The sequence below is a fragment of the Calypte anna genome, chromosome 3, assembly GCF_003957555.1.
Source record: "Calypte anna isolate BGI_N300 chromosome 3, bCalAnn1_v1.p, whole genome shotgun sequence".
In the NCBI taxonomy this organism is placed as follows: domain Eukaryota; kingdom Metazoa; phylum Chordata; class Aves; order Apodiformes; family Trochilidae; genus Calypte; species Calypte anna.
In genome coordinates this window covers 48,590,875-48,615,145 of record NC_044246.1, presented here as the reverse complement: position 1 = coordinate 48,615,145, position 24,271 = coordinate 48,590,875, and the positions used below count along the sequence as shown (strand labels likewise).

The 24,271-nt window shown below is 38.9% G+C and overlaps 1 protein-coding gene across 1 annotated transcript; it reads left to right on the top strand.

Moving 5' to 3' along the window:
- Positions 1-5,221: 5,221 nt before the first annotated feature.
- Positions 5,222-24,064, top strand: CFAP36 (cilia and flagella associated protein 36). Its single transcript, XM_030446785.1, has 10 exons — positions 5,222-5,352; positions 10,132-10,196; positions 11,059-11,160; positions 12,026-12,140; positions 12,825-12,912; positions 13,744-13,795; positions 15,651-15,777; positions 21,578-21,747; positions 22,156-22,311; positions 23,464-24,064. The coding sequence occupies exons 1-10, from the start codon at positions 5,238-5,240 to the stop codon at positions 23,548-23,550; spliced, it is 1,077 nt and encodes a 358-aa protein (XP_030302645.1). The 5' UTR covers positions 5,222-5,237; the 3' UTR covers positions 23,551-24,064.
- The last annotated feature ends 207 nt before the right edge of the window (positions 24,065-24,271 follow it).

Genomic DNA, 24,271 nt, shown 5'->3' with positions numbered 1-24,271 from the left:
GCGATTAAACCGAATAACAGACGCTCTCTATTAATGTCTCTCTATCCTTGATAGAGAAAGGAGAGAGAATAAGGGAGAGAGACTTATGGGTTGGAAACTAAACTACACAACTTTAATGATACAGTAATGATAAATAGGTAATATTACTAAATATATACAAATATACAGGAAAATGGAAACCACATTCCTCCCCCCTCTCCCCCAATAACTCTCACGTCACCACCGAGGCTGTAGGGCAGCCCTGGGAAAGTCCAGGCTGGACTCCTGGAGTCGGCAGCAGTCGGGAACTGGAGGCAGGAACACACAGATATGGGCTGGCACGGATCAGGACCACAGGCAGATGAACAGACAGGATACTTCCAGGATGCAGGGGAGGAAGGGAAGCAGGAAAAGATCTGGCTCGGCCCACGTGATGCCTCAAATTTATACTGAGTGTGACGTATATGGGATGGAATACTCTGTTTGGTCAATTCTGGCATCTATCTTGTCCGTTCCTCCCTAAAGGAGGGCTCAGGTGGGGCCTCTGTGTCCTCCTGGACGGTAAAATGTTTTCCTCAGAGCTGAGTGTCCTTGGCTCTGCATACCAGTCTCTAGCAGTAACTATAAACATCAAGTGTTATCAATCCTAGAAACAGACACTGAGAAACTTGCTGTTAGTTTCAGCAAGTGCAGCTACTTACAAGGGACTTAGCTAAAAGCAAAAGTACAGAAACAGAAAACCACCTTTATCCTGGTCCAAACCAGGACATATGGACCCATAGTTCCAACAACAAAAAAGCCATTTCAGCCACGGTTATCCAGGAGATAGCTTGGGATCTCTAAAACAAGATTAGAATTCCCTTTCAGAGATACAATTATTCCCTAAGACAGTCCCTCCCAAACAGAAATTTATAAAAACAAATAGGTGAAGTTGTACTAGGTTTACTAAAGTGAAAATATTTATAGTTGTTACAGTCCTAAGAGTAGTAGATATTACAAAATTAAGTAGAAGAAAGAATTAAAGCTTAAACAAAAGAGTAATAATAAGATTGTTTACTATAAATGTAATTCTAGTTATTGTACCTGTGCCAATATACTCAAAATTGCTCAGATATCAACAGAACAGGCCATGAAAAGAGTAAAAGGAAGACATTAAAGAGGATATAAATACTAGCTTTCCTTTGCCAACACCTAAAACTTATCTATCTGCAATAAACTTAAATTAGGTGCATGGATATACTTATAACTTTTTCAGATACCAAAACTAGCACAGGACTAGACTGATTATCCTACAGATATTATTAGGGCCTGAATATCTGCAGTAGTGAAATGAATACTGTGAAACGGTGCCTAAAATAAGGAGACTGATTTTATTTTTTTTAACAAGAGCTAAATAAATTAAAGAATGAATGAACAGATCAGCAATTACATTCACCAATGAGAAGTTCAATACTCTCAAGATTTTGGAATTTCAGACTTTCTTGTTATTGAGCTATTCTGTCTTCATGCAGACAAAAGACATTATTAGACACATCCAGATTCAATCAGAAAAGTTAACAGAACTGCTTTCCTCTTGATCTGATGTGCTTTTTTCAAGACCATTTTAATCAGAGGAACATACAGGCAAGCTGTGTTGTTACCATCATTTTCTGGTTTGATGAGAGAGAGGAGTTAGGTCGTTAGGGTCATTAGCCCCTTAATGCAAGTTTCAGTTATACTGATGAGATACAATCCAGTAAAATGTTCATGGACTGACACACTGTTCAGATATAGAGCTATACTTGGACTGTCACTGTTAAATATTTCTGTTCTAAAGACACACAAAACAAATGGTTTATTAGCTTAATTTTATATGTAATGCATTTGGATAAGAAGTAACTTTTAAGAGGCATTAATAGAGTAAAAGAAATTATATACTAGCATATTTTTCCAGATACTTGTGGGAAATTAAAAAATAATCTAGCTATTAGTGCAAGAATTATTTCATAAAAGTGACTCTGAATAAAAGATACTTTGTTGCTTTGTGGTTTGCTGCATCACACGTGAGTGGAACCCACTGAAGGTAAAAAGGATTTGGTATTGACATAATAATTCAGTAGCACGCAAGGACTAGAATGGCTTGATAAAATTTGCTTGTCAGTATATATATAAAGCAATGAACCAAGATTATGTCAAAATGCCTGATACCAGAACTTGTACAGAGAAGATGAAAATTAAGCAATAACAGATCTTTTGTGAGTCAAACAGGAGAGCATTTCTTGCTCTATATTTTGTTATTAACAAAAACACTAACTCAAGCATTCCACCTGACATCTAGGAACAGAACATAATAACACTGGGCAGGTTCATATGAGGTGACAAAATGGAATTATATCCACTATAATAAAAAACATTGTATTCGTTTCTCTAGCATTTTTTCATGTTAATATGATGAAATTCTTTAAATATTATAAAAGTGAAAAATAAGATTATCCATGCTGAAAGAGTAAGCAAATATTTCTGTATCAAAGCTGTGATAGACAGCTTACATCAACAGCACATTGCTAGCAGAAGCAAGAGAATGGTAATATTCTTGGCATGTCCTACAATAAAGCTATGTGCACTGAAATGTAAGTGTTACGCAAAGAACAAAATTGGTTTTGCATTATGACCTCTTTTTCACAACTGATCTCAGTATTGATAGTGATTGGAGAAATTATGAGACCGGTAAGGTTTCAAATTAATTCTGCTATGTCAGGTATGCATTGTGAGCTTTCCACTACGATGTACAAAACATTCCGTGTCTTGAAATACATGGTACTCTTTCTGAGAAGTCACATATGAATGCCAGAAGCCCTTTAGTCTACCAGCATATGTTTCTGTTAGAGGTTTCTACCTACTTCATTCAGAGGAGAAACATAAAACTCCAGGATTTTCTGGTCTGAGCCGTGCCCGTTTGCTTTCTCATGTTTTCCATTTTCAGTTCATGTTGGGTGTTTATAGCTTCTCTTGTGACATTGCCATCAGTGGAGATTTGCCAGTACAGCAGTGGAAGAACGGCTGACAAGGAATGCAGGGGGGCCAGGGCATCAATCACACATTGTCCCATTTACCTGACAACTGTCACATCCATGTGCCCAGTGAGAAGGGATCCTTTACTTGTGGGCATACTTACATCCCTTACTTGGTGGGGATATAAAGGCAAGAAGATTACTGGGGTGCAGGCTTAAATGTACAAAATACTGCTCACAGAGCAACTTATTTTCTAAAGCCATTAACTATGCAACATTACAAACAAGGAGCTGTGGAAGACGAAGAACAGATTTTGGAAAAGTAACCAATATGTAAGCATTGTTTTTTGCCAGAGCATGTAGAACTAGAAGCACCTGACAGAGCAGACTGACTGCTGGCAGCTTCCGTGCAAACTTAAAACCACACTACTATGTATTCATTTATAGCCAGCTGCCTATACAAGAGACAAATGTACTTTACAATCAAATAAGCCTGAATTAGTAATTAAATTATGTGACCAATCAAATCTGAGGTAGGACAAATTACTTGTCCTACAGTAGACAAGTAGTAGTCTCAGACCACAAAACTGGCCAGACAAAAGGAAGCACTAATGGTGTAAAGGGAGTTAAAGCGATCTGAGAAAAAGGAAAAATTGAAGGCTCTTTTCTGCAATATCTTATTATTAAATTATGAACAGATGATCAGGTATTTCTCTGCAGTGATAAGCGCATAGAATTGTTACTACCAAGATGAAAATTAACTAGTCTGAACTCAGCACTGAATCTTTATGCAGATAAAATCTCATTAACATCTATGAGTCTTTCGTGGACAAAATAAAGGATAGAGCCTGATGTAAGTAACTGGAACCATCAGTAGACCACTTGTTCCTTGCTTGCATTAAAAAAACCCAACTAACAGGATAGAGTTGAAAGAGGATAAATTAGCTGGGGTTTTTTTGTTGGGTTTCGATTGGTTGGTTTTGGTTTTATTTTTTTTTTTTTTACATTCTGTGTTTTTTGGTTTTGTTTTTAAACTTATCAGTAACACAAATAAAGCAAGCAGTCATCTAACATTAAGAGAGAAATAAATTTAAACATTACGAAAAACTTTTGCAGTCTTTCAGATCTTTTATCAGTGAACAGGTGAGGACAATGACAGAAACTACATTAATTTTAGAGGAGAATAGGAATGTGTCCACAAATATCATCCCTAACAAAATACTCAAGCAATTAAGTTTTAATATAAACCTTACAATATTGCCTTGTAGATTATTTCCTAAGTCTTACACCTTAAGATGTTTACAAAATTACTAAATTACAAATTATGCCGAGGTACCTGCGCTCCCATGAAGGCCTAATGATTAACATAAGGAATTACAGCACCAGGTACATCAGTTGATGAGGAACTTACAAGTTACTGTTCGCTATGCAATGCCATCACATTCTGTGCATGATAAAATATGGGTTAACAGGATTTTTCCATCTTCCAGGATCATCCTCCACGTCTTCGTTGTTACAGAAATCAAATATATAAACCCAATCTTTATTGTTTATTGACAGAAGTATAAAATAACTGGTGCTCTCTGGAGGGCACAGGGCCATCTTAGATGAAGCTTCTCAGAGCCTTGTCCCATCACATCTCCATTATTCCCCAAAGGTAAGTCAGAGACTGGCCGGGCAACTACTTACCGTGAGCCATTAATCTTCACCTTGAAATGGGTAAGCAACGAGCACTGTAAATAGTTACCAGTTTCCTCACTTTTCTGCGCCACTGAGCACATGCGTGTGAGGCCGAGGGGGGGAACCGGACGGCTGCTGCCAGGCCCTTACTGCACATCTGAACCTCCCCCCTCCTCCCTCCTCCCTCCCCCATCCTCTTGGCGCATGGGGCGCTATCTCCAGCTTACCCCAATTTACCTCACTGCTAAATCACCACCGCTTCATGCCACAGGCGTGTCCACCTTCACTCCAGGACGGTTAACGGACACAGCAGGCCTCCTTCCCACTCTAACTCTTAATGCCCACGTATTGCTGCCAGCCAACCCGCAGCTCCCTTCAAGCCGTGATCTGATTACACACAATACCATCAGGACAGCCCTTGGAACCTCTCGCTCGCACCTCTCGCCACCCCTCCGCCGCAGCAGAGCCATTAACGACCGCTTGCTGCCGCGGGGACGGGGCGGGCACGCGGGGTGCGCGGCCCACGTGACGCTGGTTGCTATAGCCACGGGCGGGCGCGCTCAACTCCTCCCCGCGGCGGCGCTGGCGATGGCGGCGGAGGAGGACGGCGACGTGGAGTGGGTGGTCGACACCATCGCCGGGTTCCTGCGAGGGCCCGCCTGGTCCATCCCCATCTTGGAGTTCATGGAGAAGAAGTGCGAGGGTGAGCGGCGGGGCCGGGCCGGGGCGGGGCAGCTACCCGTCGACTCGGCGGTGGGGAGGAGTGAGCGCGTCCTCAGGCCCTCAGCCCCCTGAGGGCTGAGGGGACGGGACGGAGTTGTGGCCTCAGCGCGGGCACATTCCAGGGGGCGAGAGGCTTCTGGGCGTCGGGAGACTCCCGGGGCGGGGTACACGCCAGCCCCCGCCAGGTTTGCTGCCCTGTCCCCTCACACTGGTCAGGGCCCTCCCTGCGCTAGCCCTGGTGTTTTTGCGTTGGGGACATCGAGGCGGTGTTGGTGAGCTCTCAGGCACCGTTCGGAAACGATCCCCGCTGAAGGCTCGTCAGGCCTCTCATACACTTTCCACCGGTTTTAGGGAGTAGGTGAAAAGCTGGTGTCCCCTGAGCAAGTCAGTTTTCAGCATGTGCCGATTTGCACTCATTAGCTCGCACAGGGGATTATGGCACAAGCTTACAGTGTGACACCTAAACGAGCTGGCTCCGCGGTGCATAATGCCCTGACGTGGCTAGAAAGCAGTTATAGGCCTTTAATACTTTCAACAGCTAGATGCTTTTTCTCAGGGAACATGATAGCACAATTAAAATCACAGTCTGGTCAGCAGGACAGAAGAGTAGAAGGCCCAAAGTTTAGTTCCTGCAAGTTTGTGGATGCTGACAGTTAAGAGATGGGAAACCGTAAATTAGTACCTCCCCAAAAATAATATCGTTAAAAGTCAACGGTTATTAGTTATATTTTGTAGGCAGTCCTGTGTGTGAATTTAGCATGGAAGCAACTCTACCTAAACATCCTTTTCTTCCTCCAGAAAGAGCTGAGGGAAATGATGGAATAATTTTGAGAACATCCTGGGTAAACTGGAAGTATGGGCAGTGAGAGGTAGACTTAGGTGGACCTGTACCTCTGTATAAAGATGCTGGAGGAGACCTGTATAGGTGTATATAGCAAGGAAAGGAGAAAATAGACTTTCTGCAGTAGAGATTTGGCTAAATTGGTTCTGCTACTTAAAGAACAAATATTCTGCTGCCAAAGAACACCTGGATGCTTATGGTAACAAAAGAATTACAATTCGGGCAAGTAAAAAAAAAGGAAGCTTTCTATTGCGATTATTGGAAAAAAAAAATGTTTCAGAACATGATGGTCTGTGATCCTACCCAGCCTGCAGATATTCATACAAGAAGTGTTAAAGCGTATTGCCAGAGACTAATTTCTGTGGCTACTATGAATAAAATCTGTTCCTTTAGTTTCACTTGACAGAATGTAGAGTTCATTAACAATTTTAACTCTAAAATACCAAAGCTGTGAAACTAATGCTTCTGAATACATTTTATTTCTAGGGACTTACATCAAACTCAAAGTAGAATGGCTCTTAGTATTCAAATGTTCTACTACTGCTTCCTCCCCTCCATCCTGCTCTGGGCTCCAGAACAGCTTCTGTCATGGTTGGCCTCAGCAGTGCTTTCTTTTTATGTGCAGTAGTTCTTGAGGGTCCACTAGGGATTTTTATTTCGTATTTGGTGAAACAGACTCTGATTCAAATATCAGCTTCTAAACAAGTTGATTCTTAGTAACTCTGAATTGTTTCTACCCTTCTCAAGCTTTGCATAAGGCAAGATCATTGTGAGTACAAACACTTTTCCCTAGTACACTGGAAAATGAGATAGGTAAAGCTTTTCAGCGCTACAGCTAGAGTGCAACACAGAAGTCTAGTCTATAAGTTTGCTCATGGAAGGTCTGCCTAAACTTATGCATTTTGATTATCACTCAAGGGGTCTGGGTTTAGTAATTGGGGCAATCAATTATCCCTCTCTGGAGCAATGATCTCCCTTTAGAAGGTTGAGGGGAATTTACTGGCAGTAAGAAGATTTATGGAATCTCTAAATTTCCACATAGTGCAAGGCAGGCTTATATAATAGTCACTTCCTGCCCCTTGTAGTTTGTTTCTACAGATGAAACTGGAGGAAAAAAGTAGAGAATTCACTTGCAATAGGTATCCGAGGTATCATTTGTGCTACAGAGTGCTGTTAGACAACTCTCAGAAGCTAGAGAAAAAAGGAAAGGCTAAAGTGTTATTGCAATGCTACTGGTGCTAAGAATCACAGTTAAAGGAATTTGAAGATATTTGAATTATTGCAGATACCTATTGATATGCTGATTCCACTGTTTGGTTTTTTTTGTTTTTGTTTTTTTTCATATTTTGTCAGGACAGAATTATTTTTAAATATTTTGATTAACTGACAATAATTTGTGATTTCTTAAAAATAGAACTTGAATTTGGTAAGTGGTATGGAAGGAATTTATTTTGAAACTGCAGTTACTTGCACCAAGTCCTTGCACTTCAACTTACAAACATTCCTACTGGTTTTCTATCTGTTGATAACTGCTTTCTCTCTCTCTCCTGCGTTTTGGGGACTTCATTAATTTATCATGGCCTGATTAATTTCCTTCTTTGTGGCTGTGAAACTGCAATGAAATCCGTGGATATGTAAGGCAAAAGGGCTTTTCAGTTCTATTCACATGTTTCAAGGTATTAAATGGAACCTCATTTGAGCATAGATAAGCTTGATAATAGTTCTGAGTACCAGAAGATAAAGACAAGGTACAGAAGGAATAAACATACATTGTTGGCAGTGACTCTGGTCTCTCCCAGTACAGAGCCACCTCACCAGTCAGTGAGGATGGGGGGAGAAAGAGTTCCCTCAGGTTTACTTATCAGCTCTTGTCCGTGAGGTGAAATGAGTCCACGGCTCAGTTTATCAGGGAGAACTGAAACTTGACTTGAGCTCATCCCATGTGAGGGTCCTTGTGAAGATTTCAATTTAACAGGAAAATTGAGTTTGTCTTACAGGATATCTGGCTTCCCTGGATTGCCTAAATATGCTTGTTCTTCAGATCTTTGTTTCTGGTGGGTGATCAAAGATTGTGTGCCAGAATCTTAGAAGAAAATAATGACGGCATGCTTTAGGAGATCTGACTCAAGACAATCCAGGGTCTCCATTCAAAGTACTCCTTAATGCTACTTACAGGAAATGCTGACTACAGTTGGCTTTACTTGGTACATAATTTCATCCTCTTTTTGTCCAAAGCCTGAGAACAGAGCAGGTTTTCCACAGTGCTTTCCGTGTTGTCCTGCAGCTGTGGAATGAGGAGAACTTGGAAGAATCCTCGGGCAATGTAAGACTAGCTGTTGGTATGGATGCTGACTGAAGAGTGACATATCTGTGTCACCCTTCTGTAGGGTGCCCAGGGCAGGAAGGAACAGCATGAGGTAGAAGGGAACAAGAGAAACCAAGGCAGAGGTTGAGGTCTGCAAGAGATTCCCCAGAGGGGAGGAGATGCAGAAGACAACAGAGGCAGATAAGTGTCTTCACCCTCTTGGATGTGTTAATACGGTGGTCACTATAGGAGCTGAATTTTTTTTAGAGTAAGATTTATAGTACTTGTTCTATCATTTAAATTTATTTAGATACTGTATTTGGATATTTTTAAATTCTTTTTTTCTTTTTTTAAAATCCCTTCGCTAAAAAAAAATTCACTAGTGCAAAAATGGAACAAAAGCAAATGCTGTTTTTCTAGGTTATGTAGTTGAAAAAGCAAGTTTCCTTTGCTTATTTAGAGGACCTGGACTGTTTGATTAGATTTCTGTCATTGCACTGCTGTAAGCTATTAGAAAGTGATGCAAGTACTTTCTGTTTTAGGAAACACCTTATCCAGGTTCAGAGCGACCTTGCCGTGTCACAGCTAGGGAATGATGCTTTCTAGAAGTCCCTCTAAATTTGTGTGGAAGTTACATGAATTCTGTGTGCATCTGTATCATCTTACATCAGAGAGGCCATATATATACATCAAGAATAAATCACACTCATTCAGCAATTAAAGCAGAATTCCCATTCTTCAAATGACTTCACATTATGCACATGAGAAGCGTCTTGTCCAACAGATATGGGCTAATCTGGAAGGCGATTGAGGGAGCCTTAATTCTAAGCCTTTGCTTTAATTGCTAGGTTTTACATTACCTCTGTTCATTGTTGACATTATAAAAATACAGATTAAAACTCTCCAAACCCTAGCTTTCAAATTTTCTTATTTTCTGCTTCCATCTCTCTAGCAATGTAGAGGTGATTAGATTGATATTTTCAGTAAAGAGGTTTTAACATGAACTTACATAAATATGCTTAATATTACCTATACTATACAGGTGCTCAATTGTCTAAATTTAGATATAATTTAAAAAAATAACTTACCTGCACTAGATATCCTTCTTGAAGTTAACTGGTTTTATTCAGTCAGGGTTCTCATTTTCCTGTATCACCTTGGCTTCTTGTTAAATGAACAGCACTTTAAAAAATTTGTTGTAAGTAGTTAATGCATCCTCTGCATAAATATATGCCCAGAGGAATTTCCTGCTTTATGTATGTCATCTGTCATCTTAGAACAACCTTACGCAAGTTCATATTCATGTGCTTATATTAAATCTTACTTTTTAGTGTGTGTATCTGCTGAATCCTCAACTTGCTTAGCAATCTGCTTCTAGTATGAAGATACATTTCCCTGGTATTAAATTATGAAATTTAATTACAAAAACTACATGCTTAGCCTGAATGTGTGTACTAATCATGGCCTATATTTTCATACGATTAAATGTATCGCCTTATAATGGTTAATCTTTAAGGCATACGTTACTTTGTGTTGCCTGTTTCTTGTGCCAGTCCTCAAATACCAACTCCAAAATGTGTGTGGTGGTTTGTTTGGTTTTTTTTCCCCCACAGTTTTTGATGATGAAGAAGAAAGCAAGTTGTCTTACACAGAAATTTATCAGGAGTACCAAGCTTTGGTGAGCATTATTCATTATTTATGGCAATTTTTAAAGAAATATAGTTAAATATGTTAGTTGTATTTAGATGAACTTCTATTTGTGCTGTCTTTGTTGGTTAGGATTTTCTAATACTGCCTGTTGTGTTATTTAGAAATCTTTTGAGTCACAGTTGTCATATGCATTTTTATGGTTAAGAACCAGATACATAGAAAAGAAACTTTAATACACAGTGATTTCTCTTATGCTGTGTTACTTACATTTCATTAACATTACTCTGCTAGCTGGAATACTGTATTTATAATCTTGATAATGTTTGTATTTCCTGCCAGGTTAAAATTACAAGCAGCATGAACACGCATAGTGTAGTGTCTGAGAACATGTATAATGTGAACATGCGTTCACTTAAGAGTCTTGTATATCTTTTGATTTAACTGTCGAGCATCAGAGAAAAAAAAAACATGACATTTTAATACTTGATGTTAAAAAGTATCAATATAAATACAGACAAACATCCATTTTAGGTCTCACCTAGAAGGATTTCAATCATGCAGGCTGAAGCCTTTCATCCATAGGGAAAAAATTATGAGGAATACTAGTCAGGAGCCTGGATAAGAGATAGAGAAGTGAGATTCTTGGAAATTGGAGAAACTAAATTAAGTAGTAATCAAATTCAGCAATTAAAATGCTTATTTTGAACAGTGCATGGAAGTAAATAAAGCCTGACCTATCAGAAAAATTGGTCATAGTATTGCAATTATTTTCCTTCAAGTTAAAAAACGTACAATGTCAGCAGAAAAAAACCAGACAATTGTGAAAAAAAAGATCATAAGATTCTTGGGGAAAACCCTCTTAAATAGTAATACTTTATAATTTTTTACAGGTTGAAAAATTATTAGAAGATTATCTTAAAGAAGTTGGAATTAATGAGGAGAAATTTCAAGAAGCGTTTTCATCTCCTCTTGCAAAGACACACACTTCACAGGTAAATTTTCCTTTGCTTAGCTATATGTAGATTTAATTTTAGTTTTCTTGTTCAAAAGGCAGTTTTCTTAAGCATAATTTGTTTGTTTATATTGTGAACTTTTTTGACCAGAAAAAAGTGCATCTTAAAATTAATGATAAATATTTCTGTGGTGTCCTTTTGAGATTCCTTGAGATACCTTTTGAGATTCATCTTCTATGCTTTGTTTTCTAAAACAAACCTGTAAGCTTAGGGTGTTTCTGCCACCTTTATTTGCATTTTTTTCAGTGTTAACCTGTTTACAGTAGCAGGCAAGCTTGAACATTTAAACAATAGACTTGTCCCATAAAATAAAATATGTTTTCCTCTAATTTTATAATAAGAGAGTAAAAACAATAAGATAGTCACTGGTCTGGAGAAGACAAGGCATGGTTAGGAAGCCCTTTGCCTGCTCAAAGATATTTTTCAGAACTGTCTTGGTTATACTGGGAGGGAGGAGTGGGAGCTTCTGCTCCCAGTTTAAACTGCGCTTTGTTGACACATCTCCTAGGTGTCTTACAAGCTCTTACAGAGTGCACAGTCCTCCTCAAGCTTACAGATTTGTTCAGGAAGTCAAATGCATTGCAGTTGTTAACTTACAATGGGAAACCCTTCAAGTTTTGTGATAGTAGTATTGGAGGCATATTGATTCAAAGACATAAACCATTCAATTCTATTCCTGATTATTAGCTCAACTTGTATGGCTGGAAAAACAGATGGGAGAATTAAATATCATTATTAAAAATGTGCACCACAGAATTTTAAATCTTAGTACAATTTCAAGCATACTGATGTGGTTATGATTTCTCTAGGCTTTTAAATTTTGTGCATATCTTCCCTCCCACAGGCTATTTTGCAAACAGTGTTGGCAGCAGAAGATTTTAGACTATTTAAAACAATGATGGTTCAGAAAAATATTGAAATGCAATTGCAAGCCATTAGGATCATTAAAGAAAGAAATGGTAAGAAGTAGTAAATGTGGAGTTTGATCTTTTTAGCTTTCTTTTGTTGGCTATGTAATCCATTCATAAGTAAATGTAGAATAATGATTTGGTTCTAGGTCAAGTTAATGGAAAGCATTCAGTAGATTTTACTGAGACTGGGATGTCAGTACTTAGTCCTTGGCTTGTGCTCCCAGTGACATCTGCCTATATTCTTTTATAAATTTACAGATACTTCAGTTCTGGTTTTATGTCTAAACTTTTCTGTGAAACCACTTAGGTTTTTGTGCAATAATTTTGGTGATGATTTTGAGTGTTAAAACAATTTCAGCAGTTCATACACAATGACTGTATTGCTGGTTTGAATTGTGCTGCTTGCATAGCAGTGATGCTGTACTATCTGCTATTGTTACGTTGCAAGTTACACTGTAGGAGTTGCATATAGAAAATTCTATGTAGAAAGCAGAAGTTAAGAGACTTCATGATAAAACATAAATGCGTTTAAAGAAGATAAAATAATTTGCATCCAACTGTGCTGCTCTGTTGATATTGCCTAAAGGATTTTCATCTACCCACTCCTTTCTTCCATGTCTTTAGTTTTACCTTTTCTTTTCCTTTCTCCTCTCTGCCTGAAAAATGGTGCCAAATAGAGAAAAAAAATAATTTTCTTTAGATTGAAGCATACATTTTGCCATGGTTTTATAGGTGTGTTGCCTGAGTGTTTGACAGAGGGTACCGATGTATTCAGTGAAATTGAAGAAGAAGAAATGAAAATACTAAGGGAGGTTCTAAGGTAAAAATTAATCAGTCCTACTTAGTAGGGCCTAATTCTTTTAAAAGGCCTTTTCCAGGAAACTGCCTTCACTTGACAGATGACATTAATATTCATGTCAAAATCCTACCTAAGAGAAAATGAATGGTGCTAGACAGTGAGTGTGATGAGGACACTGACAGAGAATGGCTCCAACGTGATGAACGATCTTGGTGATGCCTGGAATAATGCGCAACTTTAAGAGCTCCATCATTTCTGTTCTTCCCTGCACCTCCATGCAAACCTGAAGTTAGATCTGGGTTAGATGTCTCTGGAACAGGAGGAGCACACTTGCTGTAATCAATTCAGGGAACACCCTCAACATTCAAACCTTGGAAAGGCAAATTCTGCTTTTGTAGTAACCTTTAATCCTCATTCCATTCTTAGTTGTGTTCAGTGACTGTTGCTATGATTTAAGAAGGTGTGTAAGGACTGATATAAGTTGTGTAGATTTTCCTCCACTCCCATTTCACACATGCATAAATATAGTCTTAAATAATAGCAGAGTAATCCATTCAGATTATATTAAATTATGCTATTTCCCCTCTAAATTCTGGAAATACTTCTTGTCCATAAACTGTCAAACGAAACATGAACAATAAACTGAGGATAGAGGGTTTTGTGGATCATAATTCTTTATTTATATTAAGAATGCATTGTGATTTAAGTCATGGAAGTATTTTGGAAATTAACAAATCTATATTACCTTGAAATTATTTTGATAGTCCTCAAATATTTAAGCATTGCTGATTTTACCTAAAAGTTATCGATACTAAAGAAGTCTTGAATATTCACTTGTATTTTTTATTACAGGAAGTCAAAGGAAGAATACGACATAGAGCAAGAAAGGAAGAGGACTGAAGAAGTGAGTATCTTACCTTTTCAGGTGAATTATGCTGATGAATCAGAAATACTTGTGATATTGCTGTCCAGGGTGTTGACTGTATGACTTTTTTAAGGCAGTGTGTACCATCTTAAGCAAACAAAATCTCTGTCAGGAAGGTCTTGCCAATGCTTCTTCTTTGAATGGTCTGCTCATTTGTTTATGCTATTCTTGGTGGTATAATTGACATGTGATACCATTAACTGTCAGCCATTTGGTTGATCTTGTATGATAAGTATATTCCTTCTTCAGTATCTGAATTCTAAAATCCCAGTAACGGATGTCAACCTTTCAGATCCGGAGAACATCTGAATTACTAATATTGTCAAGATCAAAGAGACTTCAAAGTGTAAGCTTCTTAGAGATTACAGCATTCATAATCCATCAGGAATTTTAAGGATCACTTCAAACTCAGTATAGTTATTCATTAAGTCTGCACATGAACATAATCACCAGGAACCAGAAATCCTCTCCAAGTTAGATCATCACTTAGTCTCCATCAGAGTAAACCCTGTAGAAAGGTAATTGAATGTAAACCGACTGGCTAAATTGCCAGTAGTTCAGCAACTGAGAAACAAAGTGAAATGGAAATAATCTCAGTGGAATCATGGGAGTAACCCCTCCTTCACTGGGAAAACAAAAATAGCTGGCTTTGTAGGCCATTTCAAAAGGGAGCAGAATTGCTCTTTTCTATCATAAGTAAATTGAGCATACTGAATCTAAAAAGAGAAAGTGCTGTTTCTGCAGCCTGAACTGACAAAGGAGACCAAATGTAGGTACTACAGAGGATGACAATCTCCATTTTTCTCCCAAGTTCAAACCCACGGTTAGGTGCAGGTGATATCTGTGCTACTGAGTACAAGTTGCAAGCAGTTGGGATGTTCTGCCAAATAAAACCTCCCCCACTGTCTGAGACCACAGAAAAGTGGTGACAGAACTCTTCTTTCCCATATTACAGTGATAGATTCCAGGAAACATATCATCTGTTCTATTTGATTCTTAAAAGTCAACTGGGAAACACAAGCTTTGGCTCATTTTAAGAATTCAAGTTGTATTTAGATGCAGGCTTATCCAAATCTTTATAGAACAGCCATGAGTATCAATATTCTTGACAAACAAGCCACACTGAGAGCACCCAGTCAAGTCTCTGTGGATAGAGAAGGTGTTGGTTATTGTTCACTAATATGTTTTTGTTAGAGAATGGTTTAATACAAAATATAAATATCTTGATGAATGCTGGGGGGTTCTAACATGAATTAGATGGCTGATGAACAGCACAGACATTTTCTGGGCAAATCCCAGCTAGCTTTACTACTTTCAGCTGTGGGTTGCATCGTCAAGACAAGTATAGACATGTAATGACAGTGTCAGAGATTATCCAGACCCATTGTTTCCATTCAGCTGTTTGTCTGTTTCTGTGGTAATTTCAGTGTATGGTCCTGGTTCTTTTACTGTATTACATTTTTCTGGGTGGACAGACATGAAGGTCTCAGGCAAAGTATGACAAAAAAACCTCTTTACATTACCTATTTGTAGCTGGGAAACCCCCCCCCTAATTTATCTAATCTAAATTCTCACTGTCAATTAGGGAACAGGTTTTGAACTAAAATAAAAAATGCTGATTTATGACTATATATAATAAGAACCTTCTATTAATAAAAGAAAGCAAGTATTTTGCTTAACTTTGACAATGCAGGATGTAGTGTAAACAACACAATTTTGACTGAAAGTGCTTTTGAGAGTTCTTTTTGGAGCTTTCTTTGTGTTGACAGTTTAATGCTTGAAATACAGTGCCAGGAAATGTAATGATTGTTTTTGTTTGTTATTTAAATTTAAGGCACGTGACAAACATAAATCACCAGATGTAACCCACAGCTTTCCAGGACAGTCAAGAGAAGCTGTAAAAGTTAAGGAGCCTACTGAGGCAGCTGGTTGTTCTGAAGAAACTCCAAAAGTTCCATTAGGTAATTTTATGGGAAAATGCAATGCTGAGTGTGCAAAGTAATACTGTTTTCCAGTCACTGAAGGGTCCATTCATACCAAGATTTTAAGAACTTGGTTGGGATAAGGCTGTGAGTTAAATGATCCTAGCCTTGACTTTAGCCTTGCTTTGCAGGGTATTTGCACAGGATAATGTGCCAAAATGCCTTCCAGGCTGCTTTGCTTTATTATTCCATGATGTTACAAGTCATCTCCAATTGGACTAGAAACATAGGAGTCAGCAGTTTTCATCTTTTAGTTTACTGTGCATATATAGTGCCATCACTGTGGGGAACCGTATGTTCCCTGCAATTTACTTACAAAATGGTTTTCTCTCCTTTTAAATGGCCTTTATGGATTTCATTTATAAGTGTACAACATTTCTTGATAGCAATCAAGTATTTCTAAAAGAACCAACCTTAAACCATTATGATTAATTCAAGCTGAACTGTCAGACCACCAAACCAAATCTTTTTGCCTTGGTTTGGGTTACTGTTACTCATTTTACTGTTTCCAATTTTAAGTTTTTATTTTTGAGTAGCAGTGTGACACATACCACCTTACAATACCAAGGAGAGCTCTTAAGTAGTCTTGAACTTAACCCAAGTTATGTAGTGAGAATTGTCTGAATTGTTTTGTAGGTGATTATTTATGGGAGAGCAAGCCATTGCTTTTACAGGAAGAAGAAAAAAGGAATCACTGGTTGTGACTGAGGTGCTCTTGGGGTGCTTGTGCTGCAGCTAAAGCACAAAGATGGTAACCTGATAAGCAAAGCAGGAAAATTCTTAGGTAATAAGCAACATGTGTATATGTGTGTACATTCAGACACATGTATAGGTATGCATGTATATGTACAGACACATAGCTATGTATGTGTATGCAAGTGGTCTTCAAAAACAGGTTGTACCTTAGTGATATTTGCTCTCTTAGTAGTGTGTGAAAAATTCTAAGTTTACAACCAAGAATACAGTTCCAGTTGTTGTAAAATAGTAGTCTGGGCTGTCTTTAATTATGCTTTTCCTGCGTACAAGTGCTTGTCTTTGCATACATCCACACTGGAAGTTTCCATATCACAGACACTTGAGCTGGATGGATGCTTTTAGCCTTGGTAAGTCCTTTTGGGGCATACTTGCTGCTTGCTTTTGCTTTTGATGGTTGTTAACAGATGATAGCAGGACCCTCTGTTATTTTAAACTGAGTTAGTGTCTTTCATATGAGGAAACTTAAAAAGAATAAATTATGTCACTGACCTTTTAAATATATTTCCCCCCCCCCCTTGATTTTATTGCTTCTGTCATGCTGAGGCTTTGTTAAGTCTATTGGAACTCTTCTTCTCTCCACTCTTGGAAGCACGCAGAATGCCTGCAAGTGTATTCACATTCTTCTTTTCTCTCAGCCTGCTTTAACTTCTCTTATTTTTGCATAGTTGTGCTACCCTGTAGTGGCATCACTAAGCTGTCTATCCTGAAAATATTCTGTCTTTAGGACTTTATCCTGTGCTTGAGAGACAGGAGATCTTTGAGATCTAGAGTCAAAGCTTCTTGGCACTGTGTGCAGCTCTTCCGTGCTGTCCAAGTGAGTGCCTGGCTGGTGCTGAGCATTGCCTTGCTCTTTAAATGCCGAAGAAAAATCTACAAAAAATATACAAAAAGTTCATCTCTTTGGAAATCTTCATTGTCCTTGTAGACCTGACATCTTGTGGTAGCATAGCTGTCCAAAGAGGGTGCTGAGAATGTTTTTCCCAGCTTATCCTCTGGTATCACTTTATAGAAAAGTGGTTTTGGTTAGTGATGGCAAAACTCCAAAAGAATCTTTTTCCAGACTCCTTTTGAATCAAGGACCAGGCTCCAGACCTGCTTCAAAAACATGGCCTCCCAGCTAAAGGTGCATCTTGGAAAATGGGATCACATCCTCTACCTTGACTTGCTTCATCTTAGTGCCAGATACAACTCTGGGAATGGAAACAGCAAGAACTTTTCACCAACAGTTTGTGCCCCTCCATGGTGGCAGAGGGGCAGCAACAGCTGCTGAAGGCAGAGGGATCTCGGTGGATCCCAGACCCTCATATCCTGTCAGACCCTTTGCTCGGATCATGGCTCTATGTTCTAATTGATTGCATTTGTTACCAAGGAACAGGACTGGTTGCCTCTCTCAACCCAAGCCTGTGGAGGAATCCTGTACCTAGAGAGTATCAGCTGATTTGGCAACACTGCCCTTGCGTGAACCACTTCTCATAGGAAAAGAAAGAGCTTTTTTCCTTCTGTTTTCATTCCCTCCAGCCTGGCATGCTATTTCAGATACACAGTGGTTTTGTTTGCTCCCCTTCACCTGGAGAACCAAGATTTCAGTTTGTGGACTCCCTGAAGTTTTTCACAGTATGATGAATTCAAATTTAATGGTAGTTGTCTTGATTTTCTTAATTTCATTAGAGCTTGCAGTCCTCCTGTACTTTGACTGCCCAACTTCTTACCCTATGGAGAAAGCAGAAAGAAGAATTTCATAGTAAAGGTCATGCTGGACACGTGCAAATGACCTTCTTGGCATTCCTGGAGAACTCTTTCCTTCCTGTATACCTGCAAGGCAGCTAAATCAAAAGTTGCACAATCTGCATGTATCGTGTGGGTAAGAAAGATGCAGCATCTGCTGAAGTGGCTGTAGTTGCTTGTATTTTGAGAAGATTCTGAAGTAGCAGTCTACATGGAAAAGTGTAGCAAGACGAACCTCTCTTAGGGAACGGCGCTTCAAGGTCCAACCAGGTGTTCCAGCAGAGACTCACGAGCAATGCTCTAAGCCTATAGCTCTCAGAGCCTGTGGCTTAGGCCTCACCTTTTATTGGCCCCCTGGTCCTGCTCATGAGCAGTGGGGGCCTGCCCTAATCAGGCACAGGTGGGCTTAACACAAGCTCATGCCCACTCCCTGGCAATTAGTGGCACCTGGTTGCCTCATTTCTCTACAGAAAAGAATGTTGCTTGGTCAACTGCAGTGTGAATGTACATATAGACAAGTTATCAAAGGAGAAAAAAGTTACCTACCAGTAACTGTAATTCTTTGAGTTTGCACTGTCTATTTATACATTCACTCTCCACTCAGGTTCGTGGGTTAAGTGACCACTGAGTGTGCTATGGTCACATCCACAGGTACTGCTAAGGCATAGGCATCTCCAGCTTAAGTGTTTGTGATATGGACAGCAACAGTGTAAATGTACATGCACACAACACATTTCAGAGGACTGCTTTCTGGTGAGTAGCATTGCTGAGGTATTACAGTGATGGGGTAGGTATTTGGCATGCAGTGTGTGGGGTTGTTTGTCCCCTCTGCTTTTTAATCAGGCAGCTATAGTGTAAAGATTTTTTTTTTCCTAGCAGTTTTAACTATGACTTCTCACAGTGCCTTTGAAAACTTGTGACCAGCACAAAAAGACATTCTTTGAAGCATCAAGACTTCAGTAGTCATGTTTCAGTGAAATGCAAATTCTTTAACTTGACCCTTGGTTTATATTTCTGTCCTGGTTTGTTTTCCAATAACATTTCCTCTCCTTTGCTTTTCTCCCTATCTTTTCACAATTTTATATCTTGTAATTTTCTGTACTAAAGAAAGTATCAAAATTTGAAAGCTAGATGGATATCACTTGGTGTAACCTAAAGAAACAGTTAAGTGGTGTTCACCCTTGCACTGGCTTCAGTGGAGCCAGCTTTACCATCTGTTCAGGAGAGACCAAAGAATGTACTTGCACCTTAATACTGGTGCAAGTTATTTCTCAGCATTACAGAAAAAATGCACAGTGTAGCACTGTGGAGTTACAATCAGCTACATTCAGTTATGTGGATCTACTTGGAGATTATGGATAGACTCAAACTGACTGAACACAGTAAAATTTGTATTTCACTACTTGTATTCTTGTTTATTTTCAAGCATATTTTAAACCAGTGAAAAACCTCTTAATTTTTAGTAAAAGTATAATAGGAGCAGCAACTGGCACAGGGTATTTTCCCAGTTCCTTTTGCCGAAGCTGAAAGCTGAACAAGACCCTTGTACCCTTGTACCTTGCACCTTGCTGTGCACCATATAGCTGTGCATTGCTGGCTTGGCTTGCCAAAACAGAACTTGAAAGTACAATCTCAGTAGAAGCTGACTGTTGGAACACAAAATTGTGTTGATGAGGATGCTTATGACCTATTCTTTGAGGACCTAAGGGACACTTTCAAGTCAACTGTGCTTGTCCTTATGAGGGACTTCAACTTGCTGGAAATCAACTGGGAGCAACATACAGCTAGGACAACCCAAGGCAGAAGATTTCTAAGCCACCTGGGTGACAGTTTTATAGAACAGTTCTTCACTCAGAACAATGTCCTCCTCATCAGTTGCTCATTAACAGAGAGGATCTTGTGAGTGGAGATCAGAGGTTGTCTAGGCTACAGTGACCACAAGGCAATTGAGTTCAAAATCTCTGCCGACAAGAGGAAAACTGTCAGCAAAACTTCAACACTGGACATGAGGATAACAGACTTCAAGCTGAGTCAAGTTCCCCAGGAAAATACTTTTGCAGGCGCTGGAGTTCATGAGTGCTGGTCACTCTTGAAACAACATCCCCTAAAGGCACAGGAGCAGGCAATTCCAAAATGTCAGAAGTCAAGCAAATGAGGCAAAAGACCAGCTTGGCTGAACAGGGATCTGCCCTTGCAAATAAGGAAAAAAAGGAAGGCATGTGCCCAGGAAGCTGGGTCATGTGGTATGGGAAGAATAGAGAGATGCTGCTAACTACTGGAGGGAGAAAATTTGAGTGGTCAAAGTTCAACTGGATCTGAAACTGGCCAAAACTGTGGGGGACAATAAAAAGAGTATTTTCAAATATATTAGCAGCAAAAGGCAGTGTAGAAAACACTATCAGTCCTTTACAGGATAAGGACAGTCACCTCACCAAGAGGGATAAGGGTAAATCACCAACCAGACAAGGGAGGTGATCGTCCCACTCTGCTCTGCACTGGGACAGCCTCACCTTGGGTACTGTGTGCAGTTTGGGGAACCACAATATTAAAAAGGCATCAAGCTGTTGGAGAGCATCCAAAGGAGAGCAAGGATGGTGGAGGGTCTGGAAGGGATGACTTACAAGGAGCTGCTGAGGTCACTTGGATTGTTCAGTTTGGAGAAAAGGAGGCTAAGGGGTGACCTCATAGCAGTACATGGCTTCCTCATGAGGGGAAGAGATGGGACTGGTACTGATTTCTTCACTCCTGTGACCAAAGACAGGACTTGGGGAAATGGTAGGAAGCTGGATCAGGGGAGGTTTAGGTTAGATGTGAGGAAAAGGTTTTTCACTCAGAAGAGGGCAGTTGAGCAATGGAACAAGCTCCCCAGGGAAGTGGTCACAGCACCAAGCCTACCTGAGTTCAGGTAACATTTGGATGATGATCTCAGGCACATGATGTGATTCTTGGAGTGCGCTACACAAGGACAGGAGTTGGACTTGGTGATCCTGATGGTCCCTTCTAACTCAGCATATTCTATGATTCAGTGAAATAATTACATTCCAAGCATTTGACAATTTAAAACTTCCTTGCCATAGAGGTATGTAAGATGTGAAGCATTCTTTAATTGCTCTCAGTGCAAATACAGTGTCTGTGTTCCTTAGAAGGAAGCTTTATTAATAAAAACATGAGAAATATGATTTTATGTTTTCCACTTCATCACAAGAGACATCAGGCTGGTGGCATAAACACCAGATGATTTTTTACTTGATATATTTCTGTTCTTTCTAATTGTTTTCTATGTAAAATTGCTGCTTAGAGGAATCTCGGAAACCTGTGAGGGAAGACTTAAAACCAGTGCGCCCGTTGCCAAAAGGAACAGACAGCTTACCTCAGCCCTCCTCCACCAAAGGGAAAGAAGACAGCAAGAAAAGGTCAGCTGGAAAATGTTCAGACAGTGCATCACAAAAAGCTGGAATGAAAGGACCTGTAAGTTTAAAACAAACAAACATAGAACTAGAATGCAGAAAGACAGGATTACATTTCAAATATATATTTAAGACAACACTACTTTTAAATAGATACTTCCTATTATTGTAATCAGGTGGATTTGGGGACTTGGGTTTGGTGGTTTTTTTTAAAATCAGTGTGCAAAGACTGTTCTATGTTACTCACCAGCTTAATGTTCATAAAGTTCAGATCATCAGTCTTGGTTTAGAATCAAACTCAGCTTTTGTTCTGTGATAATTTCTTTGTAGGCAGCTCTGGCCTTAAACTTTAACTTGAATTTTTTTCTCAGCAAGTAATTTTGGAGGCAAATACGAAGCAGATGCTTTCCTCTCATGTAACATGCGTACCAAAATTTATTTTCAAAATTAATTTAAAAACAAATTCCAGGATTTATCAGAACTTGAGAAACAGGAGCTCAAGCAACGAGAGGACTACCTAAAGAAAAAACGAGATACACTGATGGCTACAAAGAAAGAGTCAAGGAACAGTGTACCATTACCAACAAACACAGGCCAGAAAGAAGAGGAATCATCTCCAAAAGAGGTGAAAGATTCAAACATTTTAATCATCCCTGCCCACTTTTATAAAAATCAGAGGATTCAGTGAATATGTCAATGTTGCTGTTGAATGTTGTAGCAAGATAAAATAAAACCAGGCAGGGGAAGTCGAGAGGCAGTATTTTCACATTACTGTTTTTGCACAAGCTTATAGGCTAGAAGTTTTCGTGATTAATTTAATTTTATTTTACTTCAAGATCATTAAATCCTCATGATTTGAGTTTTATGAACACCTAAAATGCTGGTGTTCTCATCATCTGTGACCTATTGTTTGGGCTCCTCCAAATCTCTGGCATTTTTTCCCAGCTGAAATGGTAAAAAACGTTTTTCTTTTGCAGAGTCTTTACTTTAAAGGTAAAACATTTGCTCCCCTCTTTTGTTTTCTTCTCAGAGTTCTGTGCCTATTTCAGATGAATAAACCTTGATTTCCAGCAAGCAGCTGCTAAAATAGAAGAGAAGCCCTGTGAATATAGAGGTCCTTATCAGAAAAAAACCCACACTTAAACCTTATTTTTTTGTTTGGTTAATCATTGTTACAGTTAATATGACTTAATGCATTTACCACAAATAGGTCTGGTCTACAGTTAAGAAATGCTTGAAAAGTAAACATAAAATGAGAACTAGAAGACCTTAAACCCCCTCTAAACCAATTAAAACCAGCTATGTTTTAAAAAAAACAGAAAAAACCCCACCACAAAACCATAACCAAACAAAAACACAATAAAAAATCATGACTCTTCTTCGCAGAGCATGTACTGAAGACCAAGGACTTTCTCTTGTCTCAGGTATTTTCAGAGCTGCTGAACATTTTATTATGCTCGGAACGTGCCTAAAATGCTGCTAATGGGGGAACTTGCAGAACAAGTAAGCAGGACAGTTTCGAGCTGAGGTTATGCCTCTCAAAAAGATAGCTCCAGTGCACCAGAAAAAAGGCCAATGGATGTAAAGAGGCAGTTTTAAGACATGGAATTGTAATATTTTAACTGATTCTAAAGATTATGTGTGCTTGAAAGGCTGCTTGTTGGAGAAGCTGTGCGTCAGCACCTGGATCTGGTTCCCATGTTGCTTAATAGTTACTGAAGGTCAGGGCACCTCCAGGAAAACCAAGCAGTACATTGCAGTGTCCTCTTCTTTTTAGGAAATGACAGAAGAGAAGCAAAGATTACTACAGAAGAGGAAAATGCTTGCAGAAAAACTAAAAGAAGAAGTTATTAATAAGCGGTAATTTTCAGAAGCTCATTGCAAACTCCATGAATATAAGTATGTTTTTAGAATAAATAATATAATCAATAATTGAATGGATTTGTTTTCCAATATTAGAGAACTTTCAGACAAGGATTTCAGTAATTTATATACAAAAAAAATTAAAATTACATTGCAATACACTAAAGCCACTTATTAATCAAATGCTGGAAACTCATTAGCTGTCACAGGAACATACTGAACAGTGGGGCCATTTATCACCCATGCAGCAGACTGATTTTCTAACCACTGGCCTCAGCCACTTGGTGTTACAGAAAACCAAAGCAGACTGAGGTCTGTTAAAGTAATTCTTACATCAGCAGGTCACAGTGAGTTAAAACTTTTAACTTTTTTATTCTAAAAATTGTAGAACCTTGTTAGTATTATAAAAAAATACTATTTTTCAGCTGTGCAATGTAATAAAGTCTTATTTCACAAGGAAGTGCAACTATGACCATCTTATTTTTGAGGAACAGGTAACAACTTAAAGCTGAAGCATTTCCACATTAACTCGGGATTATCTTGTTTTACATACATTTTGGGTCTGTTTACCTTAGGTCCAATTTTGCTATAAATGCACCCTTAGGTAAATTAGTTGATCAGTTGCAAAGTAAAAGCTAGGGATGTCATCAGCAATTTTTTTTCCAAGTAGAAGTCTTTAAGAAATCTTGTTCACTGGTTTGGCTTTGGCAGAGTTAAAATGA